Genomic DNA, 27,971 nt, shown 5'->3' with positions numbered 1-27,971 from the left:
AGACAGACACACACACACACACAGGAGAGGCCTCATCTGTGGGGAGTGAACACACACACACACACACACACACACACACACAGAGAGGAGGCCTCACCTGTTGGGAGGGAACACACACACACACACACACACACACACACACACACACACACACACACACACACAGAGACAGACAGACACACACACAGAGGAGGCCTCACCTGTGGGGAGTGAACACACACACACACACACACACACACACACACACAGACAGACAGACAGACAGACACACACACACACACAGAGGAGGCCTAACCTGTGGGGAGTGAACACACACACACACACAGACAGACAGACAGACAGACAGACACACACACACACACACACAGACAGACAGACACACACACACACACACACACACACACACAGGGGAGGCCTCACCTGTGGGGAGTGAACACACACGCACACACACACACAGGGAGGCACAGTGGAAGCAGGGAGGAGGCGGAGTTAGCTCCATTTTCTTTGCTTGTCCGGGAACGATCGCTCCAGACGGAGCAGTCAGGTTCACCTGCAGTCCGGAGGCGCACCTGACGCAGAGACTCACCTGAGCTTTACCGAGGATTTACCAGCTCATCAGAAATGCCTCGTTAGTCTCCAGCTGAACCTGCACCAGTCGCGTCTACACGTCAAACCGATCGATCACCATGAAGAGAGGACCGCTGCATTTTCTGGGTCGGAAGAACCGGTCTCTTTTCGACACCAATGTCCAGATCAAGGACATGGGTGAGTGTTTTTCTCTCGGGGCCTGTTGGGTTATTACAGTAAAATGAGTTTAGCCTGTTTACACGAACCTTTTGCTGAAGACTAACACGACCTTTGTACTTGGTGACATCCATGGACCAGTGCGTCAAAGTTCACTCTACATGTAGACTTCATTACAACTAATGGTATTAGTGGCCCATTAAGGAAACCTCAGCAATGTTACACTGAAATGTCAGGTCTCACCATGGGTGTGTGATTCAGCCATGAAAAACCTGTTCTTTATGATGTTCAGTCTACATCTGAATGACCCTATCTGATTTCACACTGACCTGTCCCCTCCCCTCTGGCCTCTGTCTGTATATACACTGTCTTAATAAGACTTCAGTTAAAGAAGGGATTCAGGTGCAGTGGACCGAAAAGAGAAAACATGTGTTACTGAATATTTCTGAAGATACAATATGATGATGTTGGAATCATGTAATTACAGCCTTTTTACACATATTTTTTAGTTGTGCTTTATGTGAATATAAATTAGCAATAATCTCAGATTCATAACAAAATAATTATCTAGTGGTGATTTATTATGTATTTTATATTACAGATGAAATAGTCAGAAGATGTTACGATGGGGCTGGAAGATCATGATGAAATCCAAAATCACACTACTTCTGTTTAAACACTTCGATAATATATTGTTTCAGGGATGAGAACCAAAGTATTTATCAAAATCAAAGTAAAGTATTTGCACCAGAAAGTCTTGAGATGAACTCAATAATAATTTGAAATATACCCCTGCATTCACTCAACATTAACAATCAAAAAACAAAAGCCCTACCACTTTAAGTTCAATGAAGCCTCAGGAGAAGACAACCTTTAAGTGAACCATGCATGTTGGTATAAGCTTCCTGCTAAACTGCTCAGTCCACAGGACATTTTTCCATTCTACTGGCGAGTTCAGGAAATGAAGGCAACTTCTATGCAAATATCCAGCGTGACCATTTGTCTATTTAAATCAGACAGGTGCACAACAAGGAAGCTAATAATTTGGTTATAGTGGTTAAATCTTTTCATATGTTTAGACTTAAGATATTGTCATACTGCTTAACAAAATAAAGAATGTGGTTTGGAATTGGTTTTTAATGTCAAGCCCTTTGGTTGCTCTTTATTCTGACATTATAAAAGTAAAGGCTGACAGAACGTGTAGACTAAGTGACTCTCAGTGACAAACGTCTTTCATGTGTCACTGATTGAACAAACAACATGAGCGACGCTGGAGACAGCAAAGGAATGTGTGACTTCTCAATGTCTCCAACCAACCTCAGTAACCTCGGATTTTATCAGTTAACATGTCTTTTAGCACAATGTTAACAATATATAGATATCAGTACAACATATGAACATATTAACAAAGCATAAATGTGTTAAGAATGTATATATATATATATATATATATATATATATATATCAGTACAATGTCTAAATATGTTAACTTTAAATTATAATATGAATGTTTACTATATTAAATGCATTGGAATATCGCTGTTAAGCTGTCAAGTGATGCATTTTATTTTAAACAAAATTCAACTATATAGAATTCAGTTCATGAAGATTGAAAATGAAAATAACTAGTATTTACTAATTTACCAAAAATCTACATTAATTCCTTTAAGTCAATGTTGAATGAGTGAAGCTTCTCAACAGGCACTATTTCTATTTGGACATCATTGTTGTATATTCTACAAGTTGCGTTTCTGTAGTTGCGTTCACTTGTAATTGAGGTTTCTCTTCAACACAATAGTGGAATGTGAATAAAGATTTCACCTGTGTAACTAATAACAATTCAATCGTCAACAACAAAGCCATAACAGCACATGAGATAACACGGTAGATTATTATCTTGACTGACAGCCTCTAAGAGTCCACTCTGGTATGTCATTACGTGCACAATGAGCAGAATGTACTAATCCTAGAGGACAATGCACAGTTGGACAGTAAAAAGCAGTTTTGAAGGGTTACCACGGGTTACTGCCCCCATCATATGTCCTTTCTCACCAAATGATTCACGGTGCTTTGAACAGAAACTGCTAAAATGATCCGTCGAAACTTGCTTTGATGTCTGACATTGGATAATAATGCTCAGATTTTTCTATTTCCTCAGACAATGTGGAGTTGGTGCTGTCCTCACCAGCGATCCCTGAGTCAGGGACTGCCAGTGTGCGGGCCAGACCCACAGTCAAGCATCACGCTGTGAGTACTCCAGTGAAGTAAATGTGGTCCATATACTGTAGATATTCACATTTATCAGAGTCTCTTATGTTGAATTTGGATATGTGTCTGTCTGTATGTGGTTTACCAATGTACAGAATACTTACCTTAAGGTACCTTAACCTTAAGGCATCAGCAGAACTGCACTGTTTCTTCGAAATATATGGAATATGGTAGTGACTGGTGTACCATACAATGATATTATCATGTTGGTCTGCTGTTCTGCAGTTCATGGTGCAGCATAGGAAATAGTGAAATAATATTTCAAAAGCAAGAATCATTGATAAAAGTTTAAAAATGGAACATTTAAATTAGGAAATGGACTAAATAATAATAGCAAGTTAGTACGTCATTAAAATATTTAACAGAAACAACTAAAGTCACTGACAATGATTGAAAGAGGGAGAACATATCTCAGCATCTTTACCTTTAAGTACTGCACTCAGGTATGAGTTTGAGTTACCTGTAGTCTACAGGAGTGTTTCCATGTATTGCTGCTTATCACGTCTACTCCTCTTTCAATATTTTACTTGACCAGATGGTTATAGCAATTTTTTTTTTTTTATCAGATGAGGGTTTTGCATTACAGTATATTATAAGCTGGTGAAATAAAGCACATTGTTAAAGATTAAACCAGTTATTCCTAAACTTTGAACCTATATTAGGAATTTGTACCCAATTTAGTGTGTAGTAGCAGTAGTGTCAGTTGTACAGAAGAACAATCATGGGGGGTATTCTACAGCATTATAAGATCCTTTGCTGTTGAAACAGCCCAGTGCATTAAGCTGATGCTAAATTTGAATGAAAGTGTTTATTTTGTAACACAGTATCTTTATACTGTGATATTTGTAATTTCACTTCCCACACTGTGTATCACAAGGGTATTAAGATGCTGTGCACCTGCTAACATGGAAGCTTTTATGTGGTTTGCATGGATTTACCTTCACTCACAACACCATGATGGTGCAGATATAAACAAAGAGCTCGTCTCCCTGCCCCGGTTCACACACCTCAGTTGGGAGTGTTCAGTGAATGTGTCTGTGGCATGTGCTGGATGTGGCACACCCAGCAGCACATGGGCAGGACAGCTTAAGTCTGCTGCGACAGATGAATGTGAGTCATTACACAAGGAACAAACAGATGAAATCAAACTGGATCATAAGCCATCTTTAGTGACACACCCTCGGCCTGAGGTGCAGTGTAAATACTTTTACAAGAATTATACTTTGATTTAAAGGAAAGAGGGAGTAGTTATAAGTCTATGTTTAATGTCAGTTAAACATCCAACTGACTTACCTGAAACGTTTTTGGAAAGTGTGATTGCACGAGAACAGTTTTTATTTGGAATTCGAGTTACTTTACATTATTATGTCCCTATCATTATATCATCACCAGCCTATTCGATTTGACAGTATCTTAAAGTGAAACTAGTGTGAGATTAATGCTTTGTTATTGTATAAGTATATGAATCAAAGGGCCAACGACAGATTAGAACCAAGAGTCACCGCAGTAAAAGATGTTGTGCTGTTGAAATGATTTTCTGTCCTTTGAAGGGCAAATACCCTGTTAAATCTCATGGACTTGTATTGTGTCAACACAGTGTGTTTGCCATTGATGGCGTTGCTGCTGTTAAAACAGGAAATCTCTCCATCGCTCTCTCCCTCATTTGGAACTCTGAGATGCACACAAACACACACACATGGACACATATCTAAGTGACAACCTAACATTATCTCAGCCAGGCCTACTTAACACTAGACAACATGATGAATAATAGGTGTATCCTCTGATTCACCCAGTACTCATCATGAGCATGGTATGTGAAAGTGTGATGTAGAAAAAAATATTGCTTAATAATGTGTGACCTCTGCTTTCATTGTGACGAATCCTGGAAATTAGCATTAAAACATATAAAAAATGCACACACTGTGAAACACTAGTTAGATTATATTGTATTGTCTTCAGTGCAATGCTTATTTTTACAGGTTTAATTTAAAACTATTTGTTAAAAGGGCTGTGAACTGCTGTACACTCGGGCTCATGCATAGAAAAAATGTAATGATTCAGAAGCAACTTTTTTTCTATTGATACTAATGATGTAATGAGTATTGTATGTTCTAACCAGCTTTCAGGGAACATTGAGCTCAGCAGTAGCTGAAAACTGGTTTGTTCACTCCAGGACTGAGTAGTAAAAAAAAAAATCTCTTTTCAGTTCCTCCACAAAGTTTTACAAAGAGTTTGTTTTATCTGTTCTTGAACTGTGCTTTGTTTCTTGTGTTTCCGTTTCCCCCTCACAGTCATCTGATAGTTTTCAAGGGTTTGCTGTCCCAACACCCAAAGTCCCTCTCCTTCCCCCTGTCAATGGTCTAAAGGCCAATGGCTCAGGTGAGCGTCCTACAACCCGATATGTACTTTAGGTTTAGGAATCTTTGACATACACTCTGGAAGAGCCAGACAGTTTGTGGTGCCACAACTCGGAGTCAGTTGCTCGATCACATCAAACAGAATGGCTACATAAAGGCTTTAAAATGTGGAGCAGGTAAATGTTTACCCAGGGAATTTCTCAATAATCCCCCTGAATTCTGGAATAGCTTTACTGGCTGGCAAGCATATTTACATAATGGGAGTGTGGGAATTTCTGAAAGAAGTGGATTTTGTTTCATTTAATTTGAGGTGTAAGCAACTGAATTTAAGTGAGATTCTTATCGTACTTGTTAATCAGGCTTTATACTTGTTTTTCAGCGAATTTAAGATTCTACTTTTATTAGAATTGCTACAGACAAGTGATCCTTGTATCCAGAGTCATTGTAGGAATTTCGATGTATTTCTTTATTGTATTTATCATGTTGACATATTAAATGTATCTTACTTAGTTCTTAATACTTGTATGTAAATCTAAACTTCGGGTAGAGGCACATGTTAATCACTGAAGTTCTCCAGCAATGCTGACATTTAATCAGATCTCTCTCTTCTTTCACAGTGGGGGAAGATAGGTTGTCCAATGGATCTGTTATATCTATGCCTGACCTCGTGGAGGGGGAAATATTTGTTCCACCTCCTCCCTCTATTGCACCACCACCTCCTCCAGGGACCTTTATCCCTCCTCCCCCAGACTTCATGGGTGACCTTAACAGTCTGGACCTCTACGCACCAAAACCGACTCCACTGACACCTTCTATGGAGGAGGATTTCGCTGTTTTAAAACCACCACCAATGGCTCCACCAAAGCCTCCATCTACTTGCTCTTCTGGCTCTGCCTCATCCTTTCTAAGTTCACCACCAGCCAAAATTCCTGAGCCTCCAAACTTTGCCCCTGCGCAGCCCCCTGAAAAGCAACACAAAACTTTGAAGCCACCACCTCCAAAGCCCATTAGACTGTCCTCCATCTCCAACCTTGACCTCCCGCCACAGACTCCTGCCCCACCTCCCCCTGAGCAGACACCCACACGTTCCACCTTTAATCCCCAAAACACAGCAAAGCTTTTCACTGTTCCTCAGCACTCAATTCTCAGCGGGTATAACGGTCATGACCAGAGACCCAAGCAGATGTTACTCCTGGAAGAATCTGGCTCTGTTAAGTCTGCCCCAGTGCGTGCCCAGGTGGATAGGAAAGTCTCTACACCAACTACACCGGTTTCCAGAGAAGCACAGGCGTCTAAGGAGAACTTACAAACTACGCAGCCCTCTCCATCGTCCCTTCCTCCATCGTCCCTTCCTCCATCGTCCCTTCCTCCACCGTCCCTTCCTGCATCAAACAAGGAGACTAAAAAAGGGATAGTTTCTGCACAGACGATAGTAACCAAACCTCTCCAGACTCTCCCTCGGACGTCACCACAGCTTCTGAAAGTGAACAGTTCTCATGTGTATTCAAAGACTAGCAAGGACACATTGGAAGAATCTCCAAGTCAAGGTCATAGATTTAGTCCCTTATTAGATCGAAAACTGCGCAATCTGAAGAGTAGTGAAACAAATGGGGCACGAGAAGGACCTGCAGCGTCCCCCCTGGCTCTTTTAATGGCAGCCAAAGAAAGAGAGAAACACAGACCAACCCATTCTCTGTCACGGGAAAACAGTGCCAAGAACAATGAGCAACCGAGCACAAGCATTTACCCAATCGACTCAAGTCCCAATTCCTTTGTTGTCATCCCAAGGTCAAGCTCATCCTCTTCTCTTACATCTCAAGAAAGACTAGAGGACAGGCTAGAGTCTGCCATTCCGATTGAACAAAAAACGAAACCTCCTGAAAAATCTAGCAGCCTTGCATTGGTCAGGGATCAGGTGCACTCTACCAGTCCAGCTCTAAATAGGATCACAGCAGCTGCAAACGCACGAGCAACCGACCAGGTTGGGCTGAAACACAATGGAGAGCAAACACTCCCTAAAACTCGATCTGCACAACCTGAGGTTAATCAAGTGGAGTTAGGTTTGCCATTACTCCCTCCTCCTCCAGAGTTTGATGATTTAGAAGTGTTTATGGAGCCTCATCCTTCCATCCCTCCACCTGAGCCTCCTATGAAAAAGCTACCAGCACCACCCGTGAGCCTCCCTCCTATGAAAAAGCTACCAGCACCACCCGTGAACCTCCCTCCTCCAGCTCCAGTTCTACCCCCTTTTTCAAAACCTGCACCCCCAGTAGCTCCAAAACTCCCACCTCCTAACATTGATGTCAAACCAAAACCCCAAGTGGTCCCTACTCAGCCACCGTCCAGTCTTTCTCCCAGTCAGGCCACACTCCTGAGCATCTTACAAAAGAAGATGTCGGAAATGGACCACAAAATGGCCCCAACGACAGAGGCAGAATCCAGTTCTGATGACTGGGGCGCCCCCCTGTCTGATGAGTACAATAAAATCCCTGTTGTTCCCAGAGCCACTCTGCAGAGCAAGAGTAACCCCGTAGTCAACAAAACAGCAACATTAGACATGCAGGAATTACAGAATAAAGTGACCAAAAAGTATCAGGAGACCTCCTCGCTGAAAGTTCCCACCAGGTAAGACCTCTAGTGCTTAATCCTGAAGCATTCTCTTTTTAACTTGATGCCCAATATTTAGGTGCAGAAGCAACTCATAATCCCAAATGTCTTTTTCTTTTTCAGTAATGGACGATCAAAACATCAGTATGGTATGACCTTTACAGTTCGGCCTGGAACCAAACAGCCTATCACCCCCATTTTTAAATAGGAATCTTCAAAATATGTAGAAATTAGACACATTAATGCAATAACCATTACATGTGAATATATAATGTGATTTTGCATTAGCAGGAGTTTGTACAATGGGGAAAAAGCACTTTGATCAAATGAGTGACATGAATGTGTTCGGTAAATATGTTCAGAATGTCTCTTAATAGTTTCGAGTATGTCTGCTCAGTTATGAAAGATGTTATCTATAAGTATTACTCAATTTTCAAAGGACACAGTGTCACTGTCATACAATAAATCTCTATGCCTTATGGGTAATATACATAGTATGAGAAAAATCTATTAACAAAATGCTTAATGCTTAAGTTATTCACTGCTTTAAACTTAAATCTACGTTATACAGTAAATTCAATAAATCATTCATAGATTTGAGATTCCTGATTGTAAAATACAATAATAATGTACAACAGAATTATTGTGGCTTGCGCAGTAATTGCATATCCGATAAGTGCAATGTTCTTCCACTGTTACATGTAAATTACATAGATCCACTGGAGCAAAGCTGAGTGAGTGTCGGAGCATGCTGATCTCTCAGTAGGATTGTTTCTCATTGGGTTGATGTTCTTACATTTGTATAAATGTTATTTGCTATGGTTAAATATCTGTTTTATATTGTGTGTTATTCTTGTACATGTTTGTATTCGATTAATGTAGAACTTAGATATTGTGAAATGCTGAATAAACAGTGAGGTTGAAAACCTATGGACCCCACTCTGCATGTTGAGGTTACGTAATCAAAAATATTTAAGATATATTGGTCATGAAGTAAATTAGTTATTCATCTACATGAAATGTTGCCAAGCTATTTCTTTATTTTATTCATGCAGTAATTCCCTGTCTTAAAAAACATCCTTGAGTTTTTTGTGTACAATGTAAAGTTTTTGAGTGAAAAAGTTACAAATTGTTTTGCTGTCAATGTTTCTTTTTCTTGTTAAATCTTTGTTACCTATAGATCATCAGTTAAGTAGAAGACAAACCAGAAATCAGGCTTTTCTTTTGTAGGCAACAGCTACAGAACAAAAGCCTCATTTAAAAGTAAAAAACAACAAAGCCAATAAGACGAAGGAACTTGGAGTGAACACTGTGTTTGAGTGTGCACACAATGCTTTTATTTTTTTTGTAAACAAAGGGGCACGATAGTTGCACTGTCCTTTGTATAAATCAGGGGAAAGAGAGAAAGCTCAAAGATTACATTTTTATAATGTTCTTTTTCCCAGAAATCATAGGCTTTGCAAGATTTTTTAAGATTAAGGGGCTTTATAGATCTCAGTCTGTGTTCAAATTTGCTCGTGAAATGAGGTGCTTAACACTATCTAATAAATATGCTGTATAAAAATATAATATACGACCAAGAGTGCAACAATATTGACCCTATTACATTTGTAGTCACATAGGAAATAACCATTAATGACAGCAACAATTGTAAGGTCATGGTTAAGAGTGAAAATGCTTGAAAAATGAGACAATATAGAGCATATGCTGATGGTTTGTATAGACACTTTTCATCCCCAATCCTTCCAAACACTTTCTTCATATAGTCTTGTGGTTGTCGATAGAGTAGATTCCAGGAAACCAAAAGATTCTTGCCATCACAACATCAAGTTACCTTTAATGTAAAATTATGCATTACAAATGGGTTGCTTCAAGTGTAATTACAGATGAATGAAAATACTAGAACGAAATGGAGACAGAGAGAGAAAGAGAGTGAGACGTTGACAGAAAAGAGTGGTAATGCACCGAGGCCAAATATTTTGCACATATCTGGAGTACTGGATGACAATCAAGCACGTCAACCCATCATTCCTCTCATATTAGTTTAAACTTTTTAGATACACCCCTGATAAATAGGGGGCGAGTATAGTGACTTTCGATCATGCTCCTCCAGGATATGTGACCATGTGTTGGCTCTAGGAGGAGGAGTTGGGAGGTCCGGAAGCAGGAACCACTGTGTGGTGAAGCACAAGATGATCCCAGCCCACGGTTGTGAGGGTGTCAGAGCCACCGTGGTGCCAGCTCACACCTTTGGCAAAGTCCTTGTGTCGCCGATCTTTCAGCCTACAGAAGAAGGATGTATGATTAGTCTATTTAAAAGGGTACAGGAGAATCAGTCGATTATAGTATCAAGTGCAAAGACTCACATCTCTTGCAGGTCAGAGTTCAAAACAGCAAGGGAGCAGTCATCACTAACTGTGGCAAGCATGGGGTCACTGGAATATAAAAGGAAAACTAACAGTTTAGCAGAGGAACTACAACATGATCAATGCAATGTGAGAAAGAAGTGAAATATTTGAAGAATTAAGATTGACCTGTGTGTGGAGAAGGCGAGCGCATTAACTCTGCGGCTGTGAACGCTCACTACCCGCGCCACTTGTGTTCCCTGGAAATCCTTCACCGTTACTCTACCCAGCTCATCACCTACGACACAATAAACGTGATGAAAATGCAGGGACTGCCACTTTAATGTTTCTCTCAACCAGTGATCTCCTGCTGAGCCTTACCAAAAGCAATGGTGCTTCTGTGGTGGGGGTGCCAAGCTACAATGGTGGGGGAGCAGCTGGGGGCCTCAATCTCTGTGACAAAAACCAAGCAATTATAGGAATTATTCTATCTTGACATGGTGAAATTATCCATAAACACTATTATATTATGGTTGAATTAAATCAACCAGATAAACCACCAGAGTAGCTTCCTCGACTGACTCACCGATTCTTGATGCAGGTTTGTCTGGCTTCCTCCTGTCCCACATCAGTACACGCCCATCCTGATGGAAGGAGGATAAAAACAAGGTAAGCTTGAATGCAGACTAGTATAATCTTATCAGAATCAGAAATACTTTATTAATCCCGGTAGGGAAAATCGAATGTCTTCTCTACATGCTCCTTTACAGTTAATCCAACTTTATCACTGCTGTGAATAGACAAATAAACACAACAGACAAACAAAAACACAACAAACACTCGAACAACCACAAAACTGACAAGTAAAGACAGGTACAATATATAAAAGGGGAAGAGTATACAGTATAGAGTCTTACAGTTATTTTACCCTATAAAAGACACCATAGTTTTAAAATAATAGCTTCTCAGCAATAGTCAGTATTAGTTGCAACAATGATGAAACTCATTTCAAAACGTGATCCCAATTCAGTGTTTGATCAGAATCTTACTTGACCACAGGAGATGAAGAGAGACTCTTCTGTGGGACTGCAGGCGACACATCTGACCGGCTGTGTGTGAACTAAAGGAAAAAAATAGACAAAGATTCCATTATTGAGTCTTTTGTTAATGCTGACATGTCAAAACCACATTTGCCAAGAGTGTAGACCACTTACACATTACTTCAATAACAGAATATTTTAACCTCCACTGAAGTGCATACACAAACATGTGTGCATGCATCTTGTATTGTCTTTATCTAACTAAGTGCAATAGTTTGAGAAAAGGAAACAATAGCCACACTTTATCTACTAAGTGATAAACTAATTCAGATCTTCTTATTAAGATATTTTTGAGATATTCTCTTACCATTGTAGGTGGTGACAACTGTCTCTTGACTGAGATCCCATACTTTGATTCTGTAGAAAAGAAAATGAAAAAGGATGCACTGAGGTGAGAGTGGGATGAAAACAATGTAACTACAATGTGACTTGTTCCGAGAGCACACATCAAAACAACAAAACTAAATATTACTGAAGTCTATAAATCTGAACCAAACTACCACAAATTGAAAGATAGCCATATAAATAAGATCCATACATTATTTCTTGAGAAACTACAGAAAATTCTCCTCCCTAGTCCATGCAAAGTGGTTTCGTACTTTTTGTGTAATCCAACCAAATTGAAAATAATCCAGTTTAATTCAGGAGTATTTTACCTGCAGTCCATGCTGCCAGTGACAGCACTGTTTGTTCCAGTTATGGGACTGACTGTGGTGACAATGTCATCGTGCTCATGTTTGGTGAAGCGATTCACAAGCAGACCCTCGTCTTCCGCCAGCTCCCACAGCTCCAAGGCACCTGCACAGTCAAACAAGTCCATGTAACCGTGTAAAGGTGGATTCAGGACGAACACTTGATTCATACAGTAGAACCGCTGTGAAAGTGCGTCTCACCTGAGTCTGATGCAACAACAACACCCTTCTCCGTCACCCACTTGACATCCGTGACCCCAGCCTCAGTCTGCACACCAGCTTTGCAGAACCCCTCGTTGGGGGCCTTCTCGGGGTCACTGTAGATCCACACTGATCCCTGCCAGCTCCTTCCAGAGAGGCTGGAGGCACCAAGCAGCAGGCTGCCATCTGAAAGGAGCACCAGGCAGAAAAACAACACATTTAAGCATCAAATCTCTATTTATTTGACATGTTTACTGGTCATCCAGCCACATGCACTGAAGTAAAGAGCCTTGCTGAGCTGAAGCATGGGCTCCGGCTTCAGCAATAAATCTACATGCAGCATTTTTTTTCCTATTGCACGTTGTTTAAATGTAGCAGCAGATCCGTGCAGGTCAGTAAACAGTGACACTAACAGCGTCAACACGTGTTTCCCTGTGCAACCTTCAGCCCTGTTGTTAGCCTACCTGCTCTGTACTGCGCTGCGCAAAGATGCTTCTCCATGCACGCTGGGGCGTTAGGAGGGATGTTCCACCGGTTCTCCTTCACCATGCTTGTGTCCACCGCGCTTTTCATCCAGATACCGAGCTGCACTTGTGGTGGTTAGGCAAACAACTTTAGCGCGAGTCCTGCGTCAGCTAACTAGCGCCAAGGTTTCCTCTGGAGTAGGCAGATCAGTGTCCGTCTCCGGTGAGTTTCAGAACCAATTTATCCGATGAGATGATGATGAGAATGAAAAGTGTCAATTGTTGCTACAGTTGCCGCTTCGAAAAACAAACGAATGAACGAGTGAACAGCCACACATGGGGCCGGTGAACATGCACTTCCTGTTCCGGGTCTTTCTCTTCTTCTATGCTCTTCGTCTTTTTGTCCCCACGTTATATGGAAAAATGAGCATTAGCGCCTCCTACCACACACACACACACACACACACACACACACACACACACACACACACACACACACACTGAATGCTATTTTACTTTTCACTTGGTCTGTATCACTCGATTGCTTGACCTACATTTTCCTGATGGTAAATGACACTCAGGTCCCCTCCTCTGTTTATTGTGCTGCTGTGACACTTGTTCATAAAGTACACTCATTATCATTAATACAGTTGGTCATAGCTCAGAAATGTGGTATAACCTGCTGGAAACTGTAGGAGTGGCAACGTTTAATCTTTTTTTTAGGGTGGACAAAATATTTTTATGTATCTCTTTAACACGTCTTCTTCAGTGTGTTTCATAATTGATGAAATCCTTAAAATTCAAGTCTCCATCTTCTACCCTGCCCACTGTCATTGATATTTTATTACGTTCTCCCAGTTTAACACAACTAACCCTGCTATTCCCCTGAAGGTTCAGTGTGTAGGATTTAGTGATGAAGTTGCATGTTGCAGCTGAACACCTCTCACCTCACCTCACCCTCCCCTTCCAAACATGATAGAGAACCTTCACTTGTCATAAAAACTCAAGATGTTTAGTTTGTCCACTCTGGGCTACTGTAAAAAATATGGCAGCCTCCATAGAGAGGACCCACTCCCGATGTAAATATAAAGGATTTAAATATAAAAGGCCCATTCTAGGGTAAAGAAAACCACAATTCATACAATTTAGATGAAACACAAACTGATCATTTTAAAGATATATAGATAGATACATAGAGATACAGTATATACAGATACATAGATACATAGAGATATATACAGATAGATAGATACATAGTTAGAAAGATAGATATATAGATGCAAGTGTATTTAAAAACTTTGAAAACAGTGCAAAAATTATACTTAAAATCGAAAACTAGAAATACATGTAAAAATCTAAAATCAAATAAAGGTAGGCATAGGTAGTCATGGTGACAGTCTGGCAGCGCAGTGACATCATTTATATTTAATTTCTGCCGATAGATCCCTTTCATATAGATCTTACACACTTTTAACCAAACCCAGCAGAAACCATAAGATCAGTGAGAAGCTGTTTTGTGACGAAGAGTAGACTGTCTGTTCTTTTCTCCTCTTCTTCCTCACCATGGCAGACAGTCAAATTAAAACCAACTAACCGGAAGTGCGTTTCACTCAGTGTGTTTTAGCGACGTCGTTATTTTTTATCTCGAAACTGTGGCGTGAATATAACTTATAAACATTGAGATCGTCACAGTTTTGCCGCCGTCGTACTCAAATTTAATTTATGTTAAACGGACACGCAGGGAAATGATCACTACACCATCAAATCATACGTTTTAACTCCGTTAATAATCCTACTGGCTTTTATTGTGAAGGCGCTCAGGCGGAATATGTGGTTTAAACCGTTGCTGGCTTCACACCCGTGTCTGGGTATAAAATCGATAAGTGATTGGTTTTGTTGATGGTAAATATTTAGTGGGTCTGGTAACGTGCGGCTGAAGGTAAGAACTCAAACATGTCGCCGGGTCACACCGACATTTCTCCCCGGGGGTCGTCGCTGTGTTTAGCGGCAGCTCTGTGCGACGTTCGCGGCTGCTGCGGTGATGTCTTTGTGTCTAACTGATGCTGGAGGCTAACGGTGCAAGGAGCTAACGTTAGCCGCGCCGCGCTTGCCTACCTGGCCGTTCTGAGTGACTGACAGGCGGTCAGGTGGGTGGTCAGCTGCCGGTCTGTGTGTTAGCTTCGCTGCCGCTGCTGTGTGCGGTCAGTCACACCCACAGACATGTCAGTACTGCTGATAGAAATCCATCAGTCCAGGTGTTGACAGTCAGCTGGAGGGATTCGAACACTGTACACTGAAAAACCCACATTACACCAGCTGCTGGGTGAAGCTGTGAGTTGAGCAGTTTTTCAAAATCGACATTTAATGGTCTTAAACTTAAATATTTAATTAGGATATCAAATTCACAACAATAATGATTTACAGTAATTTCTTTATCTGTGATAAAATATGACAACCCCCCCCCCCCCCCCCCCACCCCAAACATCACAATGTATTTACAGCTGAATTACATCATGATAAAGATTCACATATTTGTCCATATCCATATTTATCATGGTAAATTATTATTTCTGTTGAATTTAAAGACTGATTTTTTCACTGTGAAAGTTGTAGTTTTAAACTCTTTATGAGCAGAGACTGACAGAGACTTGATAAATGGCTAAATATTTTATAAATGTGAGTTTGATGAATATATCCTGCACAGATGTCTGATAAAGATGACTCAATTTCTATTTGGTGTCCACTGTGGTGGATAAAAGAAATGAACTCGATAAACCTCAGTTGTCCTTACTTGAATATACAAGTTCATTACAACATGGATCTGTTGACAGAGAAGATTGTTGGGCTAACGCACATGCTGACAGCTAAACCAAAAAGTACAATAGAAGCATTTCAGTATTATACTAAATAGGAGGGAGCAGATATTAATCTGCATCACTAAGTTATGAGAAGATGTCCATCATGCTCATGTGATGCAGACTCTCAAGGTTCACCTTATCAAAACACCAGAGACGGGATGAAAACACAGTATCACTATGAGGATAACTGCTGCAAAACCACGTAACAGTTTCCTGTTCACTCAGTGTCCATCTGTTTTCACTGCCTGGTAAGAACTGTCATGTTCAGCTGGTATCCTCATGTATGTGAATCAGACCTCCTGGAAGGAATCGAACTGAGCGATAGCATGATAGCATTAATTTAGACAACAATGTTGTTTATCACAGTTCACAATATGAAAAGATCCCAAACATAAATGTTAATACTATGATTTGTCCATAAAGTATGGCTATACTTGCTGTAGCCAGCTTCTGACAGCCAAAGACACACATACACACAAACACACATTAAGCAAAGCACTCAAGAGGAGAAACAAGTGCTGCGAGAGCTAACTGCTGGTATAATGTTTGCTCTTTGGTCACATTTTAACAATCAAAATGGTTTAAGTATAAAATTAGAGCCCTTGTTCTGTGGGCAACCAGGAAAGAAAACCACCACTCTTCAGAAAGGGTGCGGCATGTGGCACCAACTTGTGTAACTAAAATCCAGTCTCTGTAGTTTATACAAATACTTTAAATACTGTTGGAACATTTAGCAAGTGTGTTTACTTTATCAGAGCCCAACTGATATGGATTTTTGGGGCAGAATCCAATACCGATACTGGGGAGTAAAGAATTTCCTAAATCAAACACTTTAGACAAAGAATTGTAACTTAAGTTTGATATTTTACAGTTTAACCATAAACCTTTTTTTAAAATACCTAACCAACGATAAACAAAAAAACATAACTACAACAAAATATATAGAAATTGGATCAAGAAAATAGACATGATTTTCTTTACGTTAAATGTAAACATAAATTCAAATCTTTTCTACATTGTTTGAAATAAAAGTTTTCATTTTGGTAAACATAAACAATACTGATATGTCTGTGAAAGGCTCATTTAGGGGTTAGGGTTAGTTTTATCAGCCAAAGAATAAATTGGTTGGGCTCTGTATTTTATAGCATCAATCTAAGCTATTGTGCATTTTCCATGTAATGATACTTGTTACTTTACTTGTATTTATCTCTACTTCTAGGGTTCGCCATGGCCTTAAAAAGGAGACGGGCTACATCCCCTTCTAGCAGTGTGAGTGGAGGAGATCTTGACGATAGCCAAACTTCAGCGTTAGTGTCTTCAATTGGGAGAAAGAGGAGAAGGACCTCAAACATACCGACTGTGGATCCTGTAATTTTACAAATTTGAGTTCCTGTATTGTGAATCGTCAGAATTATACTCAACTATACATAGATTGATTCAGTGGTTGACATAGGTAGGGGTGTGGATATTTTTCAGATTTTGTTCCTTACTTTGCAGATTGCTGTATGTCATGAACTGTACAACACAATCAGAGATTACAAGGATGACCAGGGCCGGATGTTGTGTGAGCTGTTCATCAGAGCCCCTAAACGAAGGTGAGGACAGAGGCAAGCGGTCATTAGATATGTGCTAATAATCACATCTTGGAAATTCTTTGATATCTGTCAAGTTATTTAACACAGACAATTCACAAATTCTTCCAGGAATCAACCAGACTACTACCACGTGGTGTCTCAGCCGATTGACATGATGAAAATCCAGCAGAAATTAAAGATGGAGGAGTACGATGATGTTGAACAATTCACCAGTGACTTTCAGCTGTTGTTTAATAACGCTAAAAGATATTACAAGGTAAAAAAAAATATATATTGTAAAGTAAGAGCATGTGTATGTCTTAATAAAGAGCATACAGCTATTTAGCATTTGTACATGACTTAGGATATGCACCTAAATGAATATACTGCGTATTGCTTGTGTGTAGTCTGACAGTCCTGAGTACAGGGCAGCCTGTAAGCTGTGGGACCTCTACCTGCGGACCAAGAATGAATTTGTTCAGAGAGGGGATTATGATGATGATGATGATGATGGGTACGACGCACAAGACAACCCAGCAGGGACCACTGAGGATGAGGTGACATTTATTTTCATTTGTTAGGATTTCATTCAGTTCATACTGCAAATAAGATCCATCAATGTGCAGTGTGCACCTTGCTACATTCATTTGCATAGTAATATATAAATAATTTGTTTATTCAAAGTGGGATGAAAGCTTAACATTGTACACTGACTTTATACCATGGTAATAACACTTATCTCTCTTGTGTTTTGTAAACATGTATAAGTGAATTATAATGAACTCCATTTTTTATTTTGTTTAATATAAGTGGTTTATTTTGAGGGGACGTTATGTAAAACTATGCTGACCGCTAATTTTGGTGGTTTGTCAGTGTATACTTCGTAAGTGTGTGACTGAGGATGATACTGTGTTTCCTTGTCTGACCTGTGTGAATACATATGACAGAGTGCACCTACCTGTTTGAAAGAGGTCCTCGAGCAGCTCCTTGACACCGTGGTGTCTTACACTGAGCCTACTGGACGTCTGGTCAGCGAGCTGTTCCAGAAGCTTCCCTCCAAAATGGTACAAACACATTCCGTATGACACCATCAGTGAAATGGGCGACTTGGTTTTGATGTGTTGTTTCCCTTTTTCATTCAGCAATACCCAGATTATTATGCCATCATCAAGGAACCAATTGATCTGAAAATCATCGCTCAAAAAATTCAGGTATCTTAAATAACATTTTTATTTTCCCCCATATTACAACATTTTGTTGATGAAATGTTAAAAAGCTGTATTTGCTGTTAGTTGGGTAACTACAGGAGTGTCAGTGTCATGGCTAAAGACATCGATTTGCTGGTGAAGAATGCCAAAACTTATAATGAGCCTGGGTCACAGGTGTTTAAGGTGAGTGTGTAAGTTAATATATTTTACAGTACATATGATGCATTTGAAACAGACCTTTATGACGTACTCTAATGTTCCAGGATGCAAACACCATTAAAAAGATTTTTGCACAAAAGAAGTCTGAGATGGAACATGGAGAACCAATCAAGTCCAGCATTCGCATCAGGTAAATAGGAAAAAGCACTGGCAGTAATGTGGAAGAAAGTAAGAAAATATGGATATATATATATTTTTTGTAATGCTGTCACTCGTCCTCAGGAATAGAAGGACAGCCCAAGGAGACCGTCTCTCAGCTATCACCATGGCTCTTCAGTATGAAAGTGATGAGGAAGGCATTCTCTCTGGTACATCTTTAATCTCAATATCAAACATGGTTACAATACTTTGTACAGTGAGGCGTTGCTGCAATGTGACAGATGTGTCCTACTTTCCGTATTTCTCAGGGTCTGTTCACTATGACGAGGGGGAGTCTGAGGCCGAGAGTATGACCTCTAACATGGACATGAGTAACCCGATCTTCCAGCTGTATGAAGCTGTGCGAGGTGCGAGGAACAGCCAGGGTCAACTGATCTCTGAACCCTTCCTGCAGCTGCCCTCCAGGAAGGACTACCCGGACTACTACCACCAGATCAGCCAACCCATTTGTCTCCACCAGATCAAGTATGACACTAAGAGACCTGTCATGAATCTATGTGTATATTTGTCACATGTTTAATTTTCAACATTCTTGTATATTTGTGTGGTATCATTAACTACAGCATTATTAACACGGTCATATGTTTTCATATATTTTTTACACTTTAGTAGATTATTTGTTGTCGACCTTAAAGGAACTGCCCAAGGGAAAGGTTTAGCAAATGAGCCTCTGAGAAATGATTGTATTGACTCATGGGTTTAACATCTATTTATATGAGATGTTGCTTTATTTAGTAACAAGTCCTAAATAATATTTTACAACCATTGTGTGATTTTCTTTGCATAGTAGAATATAGCACTATAGTGTATTTGGGTTTACATCTTAAAAAATGTTCTCAAGATTAATAAGCAAATGCAGCATTCCGTCTTAGATCTTCTTTTTATCCGCCGGAAACATTAAACATGTCACATCAAGTAGTTTTTGGTGCTTTACTATTGATATTTCGGTTGAAAGGGTTATTCATGTTTTCATCATTGATTCGATTTCTTTTCTTTCACCAACATTCTCTCTTTTTTTTATTTTCTACCCCTACGGCATCACACACATTCACTGTTCAGTACAGTATTTCTGTGCCCTCCTTCCCAAATGTGAGAGCCCGTCACTCCCCACAGGAACAAGATGAAGAACAATGAATATGAAAGCGTGGAGCACATTGACTCTGACGTGACGCTCATGTTCGAGAACGCCAAACGTTACAATGTCCCTCACTCCTCCATCTACAAGCGTGCGCTCAAGCTCCAGCACATCCAGCAGGTCAGTCCCAACTTCCCCTTGTCGCTGTTGTGCATCTTTGCTCGATTTTATTTATGCACTTGCTGAGAAATCTTGGTTTTGTGTGCATGTTCTCAAGAACCATTTTCACAAGCATTGTAACCATTTGAGCTACATGTTATTTGTTGTTTGTCTAGATGAAGAGAAAGGAACTTTTACAGAGAGATGATGATGATGGAGACAGCATGCTCTCCTCTGCCACGTCTGACACCAGTAGTACAAAAAGAAAAAGGTGCACTTTATCACATTTTACTTTCTAAACTCACTGTATTGAATTGATTTTTGTGTTTGTGTGAAGGAAGCTGACTTTCATTTCATTTCCAGTCACAAGAAGAATACAAAGAAAAACCGAATGAAAGCTCTCTTTGCCGTGGTGACTGAAGCGAGAGAAGCCAGCACTGGTCGAAGGCTGTGTGACCTTTTCATGTTCAAGCCCTCGAAAAAGGACTACCCCGACTACTACAAGGTCATCCTGGAACCAATGGACCTCAGGACCATCGAGCACAACATTCGCTCAGACAAGTACATGACTGAAGATTCAATGGTGGAAGATATGAAGCTGATGTTCCGCAATGCACGGCACTACAATGAGGAAGGCTCCCAGGTAAGCTTGAGTTTTTCAATCCTTAATGTTCCTGAGTGGATTAGATAGACTGGTGCAAAGATGGATGGAAACCCTATGTTGTAAAGCTGCTTTCAGACATACACTGACTTAATCTCCTGAAATTATCCAGAGAGCCTGTATGTAAGAACGTTAATGTCCACGACAATTTTTTACAAAAACCAGGGTCTCCTAATGATCATCTGATGAATGAAGATCTCTCTGTTGTGTTGAAGGTCTACAATGATGCTGACATCTTAGAGAAGATTATGAAAGACAGACGTAGGGATCTTGGGCCAGCGACTGATGACGATGACATAATGTCTCCAAAGTTGAAAATAAGTAAGTCACTTAGTCACCCAGTTTTTCTTCATATGAATCATATCCAAGCAAATGAAAACAGAAATGATGGTTACAAATTATATAAAATACATTTTATCTGATTGTAGGAAAGAATAGTATTACTTTGAAGAAGTCCAAGTATCTAACACCCTTACAGCAAAAGCTGAATGAGCTTTATGAGGCTGTGAAGAACTACACCGATAAGCGGGGCCGTCGTCTCAGCACCATCTTCCTGCGGCTGCCATCTCGTGCCGAGCTCCCTGATTACTACATAGCCATCAAGAAACCTGTGGACATGGAGAAGATCAAGAGCCACATGTTGGCTAATAAGTACCAAGATGTGGACGCGCTGGTAGAGGACTTGGTGCTCATGTTCAACAACGCCTGTACTTACAACGAACCAGAATCTCTGATTTACCGCGACGCTCTGGTGCTGCACAGGGTGCTGTTAGAGACGAGGCGTGACCTGGAGGGTGGAGAGGACGCCCACGTGCCTGATGTGCCAAGACTCATCCAGGAACTTATCCGCAGCCTCTTTGTTTCTGTGCTCAGTCACCAGGACGACGAGGGCCGATGCTACAGTGATTCACTTGCTGAGATTCCCGCCCTTGATCCGGTAAACCCTGAGAAGCCACTACTCAATTTTGATATCATCAGGAAGAATGTAGACAGAGGGCGTTACAAGAGGTTGGACGTGTTTCAGGATCACATGTTTGAAGTGTTGGAAAAAGCCAGACGATTGAATAGGTGAGGCACTGTTGACCATCATGTGTAAAACAGAACCAGTCACTGGATCACCTTGGAGCATTAATATTGCAAAATGATTATATTAAATGAAAAATAAACTTATTGTTAAACATTTTGTTCATTACAGGACCGACTCTGAGATCTTTGAAGATGCTGTGGAGCTGCAGCAGTTCCTAATCCGCATCAGAGATGAGCTGTGTAAGAATGGAGAGATCTTAATGTCTCCTGCTCTCAGCTACACCTCCAAACATCTGCACAGTGATGTGGAAAAGGAGAAGAAAGAGAAGTTACCCAAGGAGTTCGAGGAGGACAAAATCAAGAGGGAAGAAGAAAAAAGGGGTAAGCAGTTGAATATTTGTTTAAGTTCTCAGTGCATAGAAATTCTATCCCATCATGCTTTGTGTCAGCTGAAACTTGGGCCTTGTTTCACTGGGTATTTTGCGAATTCCTAGAAGCGGAGAAGAGGGAGGACTCTGTTGGCGGATCATGGCAGTCAAACCTGCAGCGCACGTACAGTCAGGACTGCAGCTTTAAGGACAGTATGTACCATGTGGGAGACTATGTGTATGTGGAGCCTGCAGAGCCCAACCTCCAGCCCCATATCATCTACATTGAACGCCTGTGGCAGGATGACACTGGTCAGTTCCTCGTGTGAATCATAAATTAATCAATTTTTATAAGAAAATCAGTATTCTTTATATTCTGCAGATTTGTTTTTCCATGTACAATATCTTCAGTACGTTTTTTCCGTCTCTGACAAATGCAGGTGAGAAGTGGCTGTATGGCTGCTGGTTCTACAGGCCAAACGAAACATTTCATCTTGCTACTAGAAAGTTCTTGGAGAAGGAAGTCTTTAAAAGCGACTATTACAACAAGGCTCCGCTTAGCAAGATTCTGGGCAAGTGTGTGGTCATGTTTGTGAAGGTAAATGCTTGATTTTTTTCCTCTATGTTTGTTTGGGATGTGGTGTGAATGCTGACCAAATATTAATGGAGTGTGTTTTAGGAGTACTTCAAACTTCACCCAGAAGGCTTCAGGAGAGAGGATGTGTATGTTTGTGAGTCGCGCTACTCTGCCAAATCCAAGTCCTTCAAGAAGATCAAGATGTGGACGATGCCCCTGAGCTCTGTTCGGTTTGTTCCTAGAGAGGTACCCCTCCCTGTAGTCCGTGTGGCGTCCATGTTTGCCCTCAAACAAGAGGAGAAACCAACAGAGATTGCTGATGAAAGCAAAATGATGGATGGTGTTGTAGACAAGGTATATCTGCCAGTAGGTTATTTCGATATAAATGAATACACTCAAAATTGCAGGATACTGTTAGTAAAACAATTTTGTTTCTGCAGGAGAGGGAGGATGTTACAATGGATATGAGCAATGGGGAGCCAGGGTGTCAGTACTATGAGCAGCTCTGCTACAACAACCTCTGGCTCAAAGTGGGAGACTGCATCTACATAGGATCTCATGGACTAGTGCGCCACCGGGTGGGCAGGTAGAGTTAATGCCTTTATGCTTCACGGTGCTTCCAGTGTATCACAATGGTTGTTGTCCTCTGAAGTGGATGAAAACATTAAGGTTAGACTTGATGAATGTTGACTATTTGTTCAAATTATAATAAATATATAAAAGCACATTTCTCAATTAAAATAATAAATGCTATTTAAACACACTAATGAAAACACCTTCTCATCAATCACAAATATAAGAAGTTTATAATTTCAGTGTGTGCAAATATACGGAGGTTATCTCATTTCAATTGTATCTAATAAAACTTTTATTAATTTATTGAACAGGATTGAGAAAATGTGGATGCGCGATGGAGCCGGCTACTTCTTTGGTCCCATTTTCATTCATCCAGAAGAAACCGAGCATGAGCCCACTAAGATGTTCTACAAAAAGGAAGTGTTCCTTAGCAACCTGGAGGAGACTTGTCCCATGACTTGCATCATAGGTAGCCTCCGCGCATTATATTAGGTTGAACTGAATACCACAAACGGATATTCACAGAATACTGTGTCATGGTAGGAGTTCATGGATTTGCGTTGTATTGTTTTGTTTCATAGGAAAGTGTATAGTGTCATCCTTCAAAGACTACCTGTCATGCCGGCCAACTGAAGTACCTGAAGAGAACGTGTTGCTTTGTGAGAGCCGCTACATCGACTGTGAGAAGCAGATGAAGAAATTTAAGGGGCTCAAGCGCTTTTCACTCTCTGGGAAGGTGGTGGAGGATGAAATCTACTATTTTAGGTGAACAACCTGTACATCAAATGTGTGTGTCACACATGGAAGGTGGAAAGAAAAAGACAATAAACTTGAAAAGGACTGTTAAGTAAACATGCACTTAAGACACATTTGTCCTCCTCTGATGGATGGGTGCAATTTCCTCTTTTTTCTGATGCACTATGACAATTTTTCCTGTTTCTCTGAAGGGATTTCTTGGGTGATTTTTTGATAAATTGTTCTTAATATTTTTGATTATCTTATACAGAAAGCTCATCGTGCCCCAGAAGGAGCCATCACCTCTGCTGGACAAGAAAATAGAGGAACTGGAGGCTAAGTTTGCTGACATGACTGATGAGGAGCTGGAGGATCTTGGTGATGATGATGGCGAGCTAGGGGACCAGTCTCTTCCTCAGATGCAATCTTCCTTGTCTAGTGAAATGGATATCATGCCTTACACTCCTCCACAGGTCAGGGCGGATTGTAATTTCATTACAGATTGAAAATTCTGCCTAAAGATAAGATTCCTGTTTTTGGTCCCACACACAGCATGCAAACATGGGGAAATTTGACCTCTGTATTTAACCCATCAGTGTGAACGGAGCACACACAGAACACAATCCACACAGTGACCACACACGGAACAGTGGGCAGCCATGAAGGCACCCCGGGAGCAATTCGGGGGTTCGGTGCCCAGGAGGTGATCTAGCACCTCTCCAACTTCCGTCCATGCTGGACTTGAACCGGCCACCCACCGGTTCCCAAGCCAAGTCGCTACGGACTGCGCTACTGCCTCCTGATAAGTCAGTATGGTTTCTGGTATTGTTTTCTAAATGGCTTCTGTGTTTTTCTTTTCAGTCTACACCAAAATCCATGAAAGGTCTTTCAAAGAAGGAAGGCTCAAAGCGGAAGATCAACATGAGCGGTTACATCCTGTTCAGCAGTGAGATGCGAGCGGTCATCAAAGCCCAGCACCCAGACTTCTCCTTCGGGGAGCTGAGCCGCCTTGTTGGCACAGAGTGGAGGAACCTTGAGAGTTCCAGGAAAGCAGAGTATGAAGGTTAGACGAACTTTCACTAACTCTTAACAGACATACTGATCAGTTCAAGTCGTGATTCAGTTTTTGTAAAGACTACAATGTTTAAATATCAAACCTGTGTTGCAGAGCGAGCAGCTAAAGTGGCCGAGCAGCAGGAGCGTGACAGGGCCCATCATCAGACGTCCCCTAGAGCAGGTACCCCAGTAGGGGCACTGATGGGGGTGGTGCCTCCCCCAATCACCATGGGGATGCTAAATCCCAGCATGACGCTTGTGTCAGGTAACCCCTCATGGATGCAGATGGACCCCCAGTGTACCCTAGAAGGCTGGATAAGAAGCTATACTGCTTGATTTATTCACCTTTTCTAGTTTCCTAATCTCACCCATGTCAGCATGTTTGTGATTTTGCAATGTTGTTTTTTCTCTAACATCATTTTTGCACAATTTATTAAATCAAATCCTGATTGTTTTTTAACATCATAATATACTCCATGTGTCATTATCTGAATGCATAATATAAAGTGGAATGGTTGCTTTTAACCATTTGTGGATTTAAACCAAAAAATTATTAATGCTTCTGCATGTGCACCAAATAGTTTTCATTGTGCAATTTTCTTCTGTGTGGCATTTATTACCATTAATCTCCATCATAATTATCTGGTGATTCAGTTAAAGCATAAACAGTATATTAACCTGTTAATGCATGCTTGACTGATGCATGTTGCGGTTTTGTGTTTGTGTTGTCCCTTCCTAAAAGCGTGTGATAGGGGCATTTAGGTTAGCTTTGATGCCCCTGCAGGGCCATGTTGAAGGCATGGTTAGTTTGACTGGCATACTACCACATCACATGGGGGGGGGCTGTCTTTCCCCGACATCTCTGTCCATTATGCCTGGGTTAAATGGAATGCTGTACTTTGATAAGAGTGCTGTCATAGCCACCCCACCTGCCACACAGTTGCTTCCTGTCTACCAATCTGACTTGCTGGAGGGGATACCTGAACCAATAGGCTGAGGTCCGAAAGGGGGTGACTGCTGCGTTGAGAGCATATAGCATCAACTGGGGTTTGGTTACTTGTCCAGGTCATTACAAGTAAAGGCCTGTTGGTTATGTGTCATTGAAAAAAAATTCAGTCTCCAATGAGGAAACCGGTTAACCTCATATTTCAATTAATAAATCCACAATTGGCATTCCTAATTGTTTTAATGTAGATTAGCATTGCACTTTAATGGTGTATTTGTAATATAAACCAGTATCAAATGACCTGCTGCACCTTTTTGACTATGTCTCCATGTTGAATATTGCCACAGGTGTCAATGGTATGGGTGGACATGGAAACATTCATGGATCCCAGGTAAGCTACTAGGCTCAACAAGATTGCAAATTATGTTGAAAGTGAAAATCCAGTTTCAGTTGTTTTACATCCATTGTCTAGTTTTTCAAATCTGGAGCAGTTACATACAATGCAAACCTGGTGCTCAAAGCGCTAAACCACAGGCCATACACAACCATGATGTGACAAGTTTTGAACTCAAACCACAGCTGCATGTAAATCAAGTTACTGGTGGAGACACCATGCAGTGTAAACTCGTCTGATTGAGGGAAATAACATGTATTATTTCCATTAGATGGGTTTGATAGGCTCAGGGCAGCAGGCTCCACCACCATATCCAGGACAAGGCCAGATGGGACAACCTGCACTCCAGCAACCGTCCACCCCAATGTTTGTGTCCCCACCAGCCAAGTCTCAGCGGCTGCTTCACTCTGAAGCGTACCTCAGATACATTGAGGGCCTCACTGCAGAATCCTCCACCATTAGCAAGTGGGACCAAGCCCTCTCAGGTAATTTTGTACTTGGCAAGTGACAAAATCTATATGGTGCAATGATGACATAGCTGGAGATGTACGTATTTCTGGGTCAAGTTTGTCCAGTCAAGTAACGTGAGCATCAATTTTTAATTCTTTGGTTATACCTGTGTGTAATGGACTCCTTAAAGACCAAGACGCATACATTGGAATGTTCTTTTTTTTTACACACTAAGTCAGTTTTATTTTCACTACATTACCTTCGCTGAGGAGGAAGTTATGTTTTCACCCCTGTCCTTTTGTTTGTTGGTTGGTTTGTTTTGTAAGCAAAATCACGTTAAATCTACTGGATGGATAACCTCAAAGCTTGGTGGAAAGATGAGGTATGGCTCAGGGAAGAAGTCATTACATTTTTGCTTAGATCGAGACAAAGATCCAGGAATTTTTAAATAACTCTCCTTAATATTACATTTTTATGGGAATACATAATGGATCTTAATTTAAAAAAATCAAGCATGTTTAGGGGACTATTTTAGGTAATAAATCTATTAGTAAGTGAAATTTTGTACAGCTTGATTGAATTTAAGGGAACTATCTGGCCTTGGCAGAGGTATGCATGCCATTCTAGTTGTTGACAAGTTATTTAGAAGGTAATTGATTGTAAACAAATGAAATTTCAATGTTAATCTTATTTACTCACTTTCAGCTCAAAAACAAGATGTACGCCTGACAAAAGAGCAGGAAAGCAGACTACCGTCCCACTGGCTGAAGAGCAAGGGCGCCCACAAGACAATGGCAGATGCCCTTTGGCGACTCCGTGACCTGATGCTGCGAGACACCCTGAACGTTCGTCAGACGCACAACCTGTAGCATGCCCGCACCACACTATGAGCCTCTGTCCCCAAACCTGTGAGACAGGAAGAGGGTTAAAGCTCGCTAAAAGTGTTCACTTTGTATTGTCATTTAAAGAAATGTGTTTGTATTTGTGTAAGCTACTTTCTGTGTTGAAGCTGTTGCTCTTTCTGTTTTACATTTCAGATATACTGTTCTAAGTACATGATGTTAAGACTGTCATTCTGTGATGAATGCCTTCATGCTTTCACGATTAAAATGTGAACAGTTCAGTTTGGTTGTGTTCACTTATTTGGAT

The 27,971-nt window shown here is 40.8% G+C and overlaps 3 protein-coding genes across 8 annotated transcripts; 2 read left to right on the top strand and 1 right to left on the bottom strand.

Moving 5' to 3' along the window:
* Nucleotides 1-463: 463 nt before the first annotated feature.
* On the top strand, nt 464-9,111 carry LOC109628970 (proline-rich protein 36). Its single transcript, XM_069539824.1, has 5 exons — nt 464-765; nt 2,903-2,991; nt 5,307-5,394; nt 5,990-7,997; nt 8,103-9,111. Exons 1-5 carry the CDS (start codon nt 687-689, stop codon nt 8,185-8,187), a joined length of 2,349 nt encoding a protein of 782 aa, XP_069395925.1. The 5' UTR covers nt 464-686; the 3' UTR covers nt 8,188-9,111.
* Nucleotides 9,112-9,787: 676 nt separating this feature from the next.
* On the bottom strand, nt 9,788-13,167 carry wdr77 (WD repeat domain 77). The gene is made up of 10 exons (XM_020086734.2): nt 12,782-13,167; nt 12,318-12,503; nt 12,081-12,222; nt 11,732-11,781; nt 11,374-11,444; nt 10,911-10,968; nt 10,706-10,777; nt 10,514-10,622; nt 10,346-10,414; nt 9,788-10,262 (listed from the first exon to the last, which is right to left on the bottom strand). Exons 1-10 carry the CDS (start codon nt 12,888-12,890, stop codon nt 10,115-10,117), a joined length of 1,014 nt encoding a protein of 337 aa, XP_019942293.2. The 5' UTR covers nt 12,891-13,167; the 3' UTR covers nt 9,788-10,114.
* Nucleotides 13,168-14,593: 1,426 nt separating this feature from the next.
* Nucleotides 14,594-27,943, top strand: LOC109629187 (protein polybromo-1-like). 6 transcript variants are annotated; one of them, XM_069539801.1, is made up of 29 exons: nt 14,610-14,720; nt 16,859-17,007; nt 17,137-17,234; nt 17,343-17,490; nt 17,621-17,770; nt 18,161-18,277; nt 18,356-18,424; nt 18,506-18,604; nt 18,685-18,770; nt 18,863-18,948; nt 19,048-19,264; nt 19,913-20,054; nt 20,210-20,304; nt 20,397-20,676; nt 20,910-21,015; nt 21,123-21,762; nt 21,890-22,101; nt 22,215-22,400; nt 22,529-22,686; nt 22,768-23,019; nt 23,106-23,251; nt 23,553-23,710; nt 23,823-24,006; nt 24,248-24,449; nt 24,838-25,039; nt 25,145-25,297; nt 26,326-26,369; nt 26,644-26,857; nt 27,528-27,943. In XM_069539801.1, the coding sequence occupies exons 2-29, from the start codon at nt 16,867-16,869 to the stop codon at nt 27,689-27,691; spliced, it is 4,749 nt and encodes a 1,582-aa protein (XP_069395902.1). In that variant the 5' UTR covers nt 14,610-14,720; nt 16,859-16,866; the 3' UTR covers nt 27,692-27,943. The 6 variants fall into 6 exon arrangements, 5 of the variants coding, with proteins under 5 accessions (XP_069395921.1, XP_069395902.1, XP_069395910.1 ...); XM_069539809.1 differs by having other exon boundaries at nt 25,145-25,213; nt 27,528-27,830; XM_069539812.1 differs by lacking the exon at nt 14,610-14,720 and adding an exon at nt 15,012-15,112 and having other exon boundaries at nt 16,859-16,908; nt 19,864-20,054.
* The last annotated feature ends 28 nt before the right edge of the window (nt 27,944-27,971 follow it).

The sequence above is a fragment of the Paralichthys olivaceus genome, chromosome 2, assembly GCF_024713975.1.
Source record: "Paralichthys olivaceus isolate ysfri-2021 chromosome 2, ASM2471397v2, whole genome shotgun sequence".
NCBI lineage: Eukaryota > Metazoa > Chordata > Actinopteri > Pleuronectiformes > Paralichthyidae > Paralichthys > Paralichthys olivaceus.
The sequence above is the reverse complement of the archived record's forward strand: the minus strand, read 5'-3'. Positions and strand labels throughout refer to the sequence as shown.

What these genes read in the sequence shown, in the direction of transcription:
- LOC109628970 (XM_069539824.1), top strand. Translation starts at nt 687, where the DNA reads ATGAAGAGAGGACCGCTGCATTTTCTGGGTCGGAAGAACCGGTCTCTT. An exon ending in TCTAAAGGCCAATGGCTCAG is followed by an intron (nt 5,395 to 5,989) that starts GTGAGCGTCCTA and finishes CTTCTTTCACAG; the next exon opens with TGGGGGAAGATAGGTTGTCC. An exon ending in TCGCTGAAAGTTCCCACCAG is followed by an intron (nt 7,998 to 8,102) that starts GTAAGACCTCTA and finishes TTTCTTTTTCAG; the next exon opens with TAATGGACGATCAAAACATC.
- wdr77 (XM_020086734.2), bottom strand. Translation starts at nt 12,890, where the DNA reads ATGAAAAGCGCGGTGGACACAAGCATGGTGAAGGAGAACCGGTGGAAC. An exon ending in CAGAAGCACCATTGCTTTTG is followed by an intron (nt 10,623 to 10,705) that starts GTAAGGCTCAGC and finishes ATTGTGTCGTAG; the next exon opens with GTGATGAGCTGGGTAGAGTA. An exon ending in AACTCTGACCTGCAAGAGAT is followed by an intron (nt 10,263 to 10,345) that starts GTGAGTCTTTGC and finishes CTTCTTCTGTAG; the next exon opens with GCTGAAAGATCGGCGACACA.
- LOC109629187 (XM_069539801.1), top strand. Translation starts at nt 16,867, where the DNA reads ATGGCCTTAAAAAGGAGACGGGCTACATCCCCTTCTAGCAGTGTGAGT. An exon ending in TCATCGCTCAAAAAATTCAG is followed by an intron (nt 18,425 to 18,505) that starts GTATCTTAAATA and finishes ATTTGCTGTTAG; the next exon opens with TTGGGTAACTACAGGAGTGT. An exon ending in AGTAGTACAAAAAGAAAAAG is followed by an intron (nt 20,305 to 20,396) that starts GTGCACTTTATC and finishes TTTCATTTCCAG; the next exon opens with TCACAAGAAGAATACAAAGA.